This window comes from Nicotiana tabacum, chromosome 2, assembly GCF_000715075.1.
Source record: "Nicotiana tabacum cultivar K326 chromosome 2, ASM71507v2, whole genome shotgun sequence".
Taxonomy (NCBI): Eukaryota; Viridiplantae; Streptophyta; class Magnoliopsida; order Solanales; family Solanaceae; genus Nicotiana; species Nicotiana tabacum.
Genome location: NC_134081.1, coordinates 91,271,648 through 91,278,679, shown reverse-complemented (window position 1 = coordinate 91,278,679; position 7,032 = coordinate 91,271,648). Strand labels below are relative to the sequence as shown.

Below are 7,032 nucleotides of genomic sequence, written 5' to 3'. Positions count from 1 at the left end.
TTGGATCGCCTTTTGGATGATCCTGGAGTGTTTCGGCGCTTAAGGTTGAAAGTTTGCTTATTGAAGTTTTAAAAATTCTTTAAATTTTGTTTGGAGTAGGTTTTGGTGTTATCGAGGTCTGTTTGTGATTCCAAGTAGGGGAATAGTTCTCTATGGTGATTTAAGACATGCACGCAAAATTTAGTGTCATTTCGAATAGTTTAAGTGTGCTTCGGCGCGTTCGAAGTAAGTTGGAAGAACTTGAAGTTCATAAGTTGATTCAATTTAGTTTGGGTGTAATTCTTAGTTTTGATATTGTTTTCTGTGTTCCGAGGGTGCGAGCGAGTCCGTTTTATGATTTCAAACTTATTGGTATATTTGGGCGGAGCCCCGGGGGCCTCGGGTGTTAATCGGACGAGGCGCGGACCAAGTTTTAGACTTAGAGGAAATAGATGAAGCATCCAGCTTCTGGTGCAATCGCACTTGCAGAAGGCCAGCCGCAGGTGCGAGCCAGCAACCGCAGAAGCGGCCCAGCAAAGGATGCCCGGGAATCGCAGAAGGGGGCAGGCGCAGGTGCGGCATGCTCACCGCAGAAGCAGTCTCGCAGAAGCGAGCCGCTGGTCGCAGAAGCGAGGAAGCTAGCTTAGGGGAGGACAGCATCTGCGAGGCCCTGTCCACAGATGCGACCAAGGAGCCGCAGAAGCGGAAGTCCCGGAGGCAATGAACTTCATTTATTACGGGACTTAAGCCTTTTAAAACCCATTTCTCTCACTTTTGGACAATTTTGGAGCTTCTTGAGAGGGGTATTCACCTAGCAACTTGGATGTAAGTAAATTCTATTTAATGTAAGTTAAATACAGAGATTATAGGTAGATTTTAATATGTAAATTTGTGGAAATTATGGGTTTAGATGAAAATCCTATGTTTTGACGAAAATGGGATTTAACCACGAAAATGGTTAGGAATTGAGTGAAAATCATATATTTGAGTTCGTGAGGTTATTGGTAACAACTTTCTTCGAAAATTTGCGAAATCCGGGCACGTGGGCCGGGGGGTAAATTTTAGAATCCTTCAATTGGGGTTGGGTAATCACTCTAATAGTTGAAATATGAACTTTTGAACATGTATTGATAATTTATATAACATTTGACTAGTTTTGGATTGTTCGGCACCGAGTTAGGGCTTTAGGAAGAAATTGTGATCAGAAAATGAGCCTTGAGACGAGGTAAGTCTCCTGTCTTACCTTGTAAGAGGGAACTTGTCCCATATGTGATTTAAATTAATATTTGCTTCTAATTGTGGGGGCTACGTATACATGAGATGACGAGAGTCCGTGCGTAGCTACTATTTATGCTTATGTTCGGGTAGTTTAGGACCCAAATCATGAATTACTTGTAATGTTGTACCCTATTTGTTAATTTAAGTGCCTAAATTACATTAGAACTTGTTAGAGAAATTATAAAAGACCGAATTTCACTTATTTGGACTGTTAATGGAACATTTATTATATTGTGTATTAGCCTTGTTATATCGTTTAAGTCAAATACTTATAAAGTATCATCTCTTCTTGTGGAGCGGACCGAACGCCTCGACAGTAGATAAATTCATCTATGGATCGTGTCGCCCGTCCCTCGGCAGTGTACACATTATTCTGGATTGGGTCGTACGACCTCGACATAAATCGTGCTTAATAATACTCGGAGCCTAATCATACTTGATATTATTTGGTGGCTTATGAGGTTACACTTATTAAATGACGGGAATTTATTTGGGATTTATTAAAATGTGAAAGAATTATTTGCTCCTGCTTGTTAATGAGTTACTATAATTATTTACATAACTCATGCTTATTTAGAATTTCTGTATTCATATTGTTAGCCCTTAGTAAGTGTCGACGTCGACCCCTCGTCACTACTTCTTCCAAGTTAGACTAGATACTTACTTGGTACATGTTGTTTATGTATTCACGCTACACTTCTACACTAATCGTGCAGGACCTGAGGCATGTGCAACTGGCGGTCCTACCGGCGCGCATCCCAAATATCCCGAGGCCTAGTGGTGAGCTGCTTCCTGAGCCGTTCTGCAGCCCCTAGAGTCTCTCTTTTATATTTATATTCTGTCTACTTTATTTCGGACAGTAGTTAGAGTTTTGTATATTCTACTAGTGCTCATATACTTGTGACACCAGTCTTGGCACACACACTAGTAGACTTTATGATTTTAGAGTACTTATATCGTCATGATTACCATTCAGTTGTCTTCATTTCAGTTATTAAATTTTTCCCTCCTTAATTTATTATTAAATAGAATTTAATTACTTGAAAAACTTATTAAAAGAGAAATAACATGGTTTAGTGCACTGTTGGCTTACCTAGCGGCGACGTTGGGCGCCATCACGGCCTATAAAGGAAATTAGGTCGTGACAGATGGAGTGAATGGGAGGACTAAGTGAGTGATACTCTGAGAGATATCGAGATGTACCATATCTTGTTTCAATTGCACTTGATATATCTTAGCTGTTTGAACTTTAATTGTTAAACTTGGAAGTATGCCTACAATTCTGTACTGTATTTTTGTAATTGAACTGTACCTGCGAAGCTCGTCACTGCTTTCAACCCAAAAGTTAGACTTGTTACTTACTGAGTTGGTTGTACTCACGCTACACCATGCACTTTGTGTGCAGATCTAGGTATTTCTAGACACGGTGGTTGCAGATCTCAGAGTTTTCAGTCATTCGGAGATTATCGAGGTAGCTGCAGACCTTGACTCTCCTCCCCTATCCCTCAGTTTATGTTTTTCTTAGACAGTGTATCAGACTTTATATTTGTATAGATGCTTATGTACTCAGTGACATCCTGATTTTGGAAAACTTCTGTATCGAGTTATGATGGTTTTATCTAGTTTTATGAGTTTTTCACTTATTTAAATCTATTTTAGTATATTTTTATTTTAAAAGTGTTGATATATCTGATTTGTCGGCTTATCCAGTATCATGCGCTGAGTTTCGAGTCGTGACAAGACTCTAATATTTGGACTTTGATTTTTGAAAAGTATTTGCCATCATTACTTTTTGTTTGTTCATTGTATCTATAATAGGCAAGAGAGAAGATAATTCTCTCGGTACAATCACGTGTCCACCATAAAGGTAACTACAGAATCAGATGTGAATGAAAGTTCGGACGAGGTCTACATATTCAGGACTAAAAATCAGATGTGAATGACAGTTGGGATGAGGTTTACATATTCAGGACTAAAATGTCTGCACAGTAAAAGAAAATCAAAACACCTAAAGTAACTCCTATATGGACCAATGAAAATAACGAATTCAGCCTGAATTACCAAAATTGCCCTCATGAACAAACAGGCATGTCCCTTTTATTAACAAGTAGTAAAATAAAGAAAAAAAAATCCCTGGCTATATTGGTTGCACCAGCATTTCAATTCTTTCATGACCTTTGTACTTCTTTTGAGGAAATGACTTTGAAAGGAGAAGTTTGAATATCGCAGGCCTACACACTCCTAAATAAAATAAAATAATAATATCTTTAAGAATTTTTTTATATTATTTTTGTAAGCATCGTTTACACAATGGGTGAGGATACCTTCTTAAACCAGCTTTGAAAGGCGGCTCAATCAAATATGAAAAAGATACAATTAGGTTTTAAGCTATTCTACTTGTAACCTTAATTTGAATTTGATGCTACTTAGTGGGCGTTAGACATAAGAATTGTAAAATTTCGAAAAAAAAAAGAAAAAGAATTTTTTTTTCAAGTGAAAATGGTATTTGAAAATTAAAGTTGTGTTTGGACATGAATATAATTTTGAATTGTTTTTGAATTTTTGTAAGTGATCTGAGTAAAAATTTTGAAAAACAGTTTTTTAAAATTTTAAAAAAATTACAAAATTTATGTTCAAGTGAAAAAAAATTCGAAAAAATATAAAAAACTTTTCATGGCGAAACGGGCTCTTAAGTGCTTTCCCATCAACCATCTTTTGGCAAAATGTTCTATACCGAAACGTTGAAAAGCTATATAGTCTACACCCTGCACCATCACAGGATGGATGACAAGAAATTTTTTTACCCGTCGGATGAATTGAGGTGCAATTATTGTCAATTACAACGGCAGGGGGAGGGTACTTACGAGTATTATATTGAGAACAGCAGAAACAAAAAGTAAAGAATGCAACAAACGAAACATGTGCAAGTGTTTTTTTCATAAATAAATGTACTCCAATCCCTCGGTTTTCATTAGTTTCGTTTTTTAAGCGCGGAGGATGGTTGGTACATCCTCCATTCCTTTTTACTAATCCTTATGAAGTTATGATATTGACGTTTCTTAAGAAATCATTTAGTAAGGTTTTACTAAATTATCTTTGTTAATCCTCCCGCCGTTCAAGTTTACTCGTCCAATTTGAAAAACCAATGAATTATTTTTCATTTTATACTTATTCTATCCTGCTTATTAAGTACTCGTCCGGTCCACAATAAGTGATCATTTTACCTTTAGCACACCCATTAAGGAAATACGAATTCCTAGAGAAAAAAAAGATATATTCACTAAATTAACCTTAATTAATTGTTACCTCGACACATTAGAATATGTAAATAAGGACAAATTTTAGAAAAATAAAATTAATTCTTTCTTGATTATGTAAACGGACACTTATTTTGGACCAAAATAAAAAGACAAAATGGTCACTTATTTGCGGACCGGAGGGAGTATTGACTATTTATTTCCAATTTATTTCCGACATATAACAAATAAGGGTGATATACTAAAATTATCTTATTATTTATTGTTCCTTAAGGAGTGTGCCAAGTCAATAATGGACAAGTAAACTTGAACGGAGGGAGTAATTATAAATTTTGATAAATTTGAGAAGTGTGAGAGCTTAATACTAAGGGTAATATTAAAAAGAAATAATTTACTTTGATTTGCTAAAATGAACAAATAAATAAAAATTTATTTAGTGTAAAGGACTAGTAAAAGAGAACAAAGGAAGTAACATTTGTCAACGACTCAACACACTGTGTAACCAGTGATTTTAAGATTGGAAAACTTGAAAATAATAAGAGCAGCGCAATAGCAATCTGAAAGTTCTTTTCTGTTTAAACCAAGTTATTCTAATTGCGAACAGCTCAAAGATCTCTGATTTCATGCTTTTGTTTTAGAGGAAGAGCTAAGATAAAGGTAAGGGTCCACGCTAAAAACCCAGTCACCTAAAGACGGATTTATTTATTTTAAAAAATAAAAATTGAAGAGATAAGATACATAAGAAAATGATAAGTCCATTCCACTCAAAAAGTAATAAATGAAACAATGAAGGAACCATTAAGGGGGGAAAATATCATAATTTATAAGATAAACTCATCAACTTGAACTGCAGCCCTACTAAATCAATATCCCCTCTTGAATTCACCTGCACATAAATAAGTTCCAAACGTGTTCAGTACTTTCGATCTGTGTTGCTTAAACTCTTCAAAAAATATAGTATGATGTGTGTCCAATTCTCTAAAAGTAGTACAAATTAATTTATGCTTGTAAGTTAAAGGAGTTTTGATATATGTCTATGAACTGAAATGTTCGAAAAAATTAAAACTGTTCTTATTGGACGATATATTATGATACTTTACATTAAGTTCTTGACCCTAAAAATACTCAGAAATAAATGTATAGAGAAAAAGAGAAGATAAGCTCACATACCTCAGATTGAATAATGTGAAGACTCCTTTGATTAATTTTGGAGGAAACACAGCTAATAACAAGCAGCCCTTCTTCCATAAGAACCCTAAGCACTTTGGAAAGAGTCAACCCTTCTCCCAAATTACTGATCACTGAAATTTCCACTCCTTCCTTACATTTTTTCACTCTTATTCTATCCTGATTTTCATCACTTTTCAAGGAGGAAGCTGGTGCAGCCAAGTGAGAGATATGATCAGAACTACAAATATTTCTCATTTCTTTCAATCTTTCTCTCTTACTTTCCAGCTCCTCTATGTCCTTCCGCATGTCTTTTATGTAATCCACAATCTCTTCTAGATGATCAGATATTGATCTCTTTCCCTATATAAATATATAATCATAAAACAAGATCAGAATTATGGTTTCTGAATATGAACATCACATGTATAATGCAAAGATATTTGACTTGATTTGGTGTCTTAATTTGACATGACAATGAAAAATATTTTCAATGAGAAAGTCATATCAGGTGTTTGATTGTCAGAGAGTGTTTTTCATTCACCAATCAAGAAAAATATTTTTCATGGAAAACAATTTTCGTCGTAGCAAAGACATTCTTAATATATGCAAATATTTGTATACTGACCATGAGATACTTAGAAGGGATAAGAAGGCGTAAACGTTGGTAAAGGCGAGCCATATCGCGCCTTCTTTGCCTTTCAACGTCTCTGCGTACGACTTTCTTCTCAGTATTCTTTTTCTCTTTAGGGGGTTTGCCTTTGCCAGCATCTTGATCAAAATTGGTGATTGCAGCTTTCCTTTTAGGGCTTTGTGTTTGTAATGAAGCTGATGAATCTTGCTTTCGAGGAATCAATGTCGGAGGCGGAGGAGGAGGAGGAGGAGGAGAACAAAGTAAATGTAAGAGGTTTTCTACTTGTGCAAAATCAAATTGATCAGAATCATCCATAATTTTAGCTCAAAATGGACTTTTTTCTCTCTTCAGATTTACACGATCCCTCTTGGCTTTTTTGGTGTTTTATTTATAATGCGAGATGAACTAACCGATGTTTCATAAGATTTCTTGGATTTCGGAAGTTGGAAGGGTCATACCAAGCTTTTAAAAAGAATTAATTGTTTCAACTCTCAACGTCAATGAAAGGGTCCTTTTAATTTATATCAGCAGTAAACCTCGAGCTAGAGACAATAAAATTATGAAAGAAAACATCACAAGGAAAGTAAAACAGTAAGGAAGATAAGATAAATTAATTTCACATGTAATCCATGATAAATCTGCCATATTTAAAAAAGAATATGCCATATTTCACTGACTATAATTTTCCCTTGGATATATAAAATATTGACGCAAGAT

The 7,032-nt window shown here is 35.2% G+C and overlaps 1 protein-coding gene across 1 annotated transcript; it reads right to left on the bottom strand.

The window, feature by feature from the left end:
* Positions 1-5,253: 5,253 nt before the first annotated feature.
* On the bottom strand, positions 5,254-6,816 carry LOC107829639 (transcription factor bHLH118-like). Its single transcript, XM_016657093.2, has 3 exons — positions 6,310-6,816; positions 5,685-6,044; positions 5,254-5,400 (listed from the first exon to the last, which is right to left on the bottom strand). The coding sequence occupies exons 1-3, from the start codon at positions 6,628-6,630 to the stop codon at positions 5,329-5,331; spliced, it is 753 nt and encodes a 250-aa protein (XP_016512579.1). The 5' UTR covers positions 6,631-6,816; the 3' UTR covers positions 5,254-5,328.
* Between the last annotated feature and the right edge of the window lie 216 nt (positions 6,817-7,032).

Bases quoted from the DNA above. Each gene is read 5' to 3' on its own strand.
- LOC107829639 (XM_016657093.2), bottom strand. From the start codon at position 6,630: ATGGATGATTCTGATCAATTTGATTTTGCACAAGTAGAAAACCTCTTA. The intron at 6,045-6,309 runs GTCAGTATACAA...ATATTTATATAG, and splicing joins TCCCTTCTAAGTATCTCATG to GGAAAGAGATCAATATCTGA. The intron at 5,401-5,684 runs GTATGTGAGCTT...ATTTATGTGCAG, and splicing joins TTCACATTATTCAATCTGAG to GTGAATTCAAGAGGGGATAT.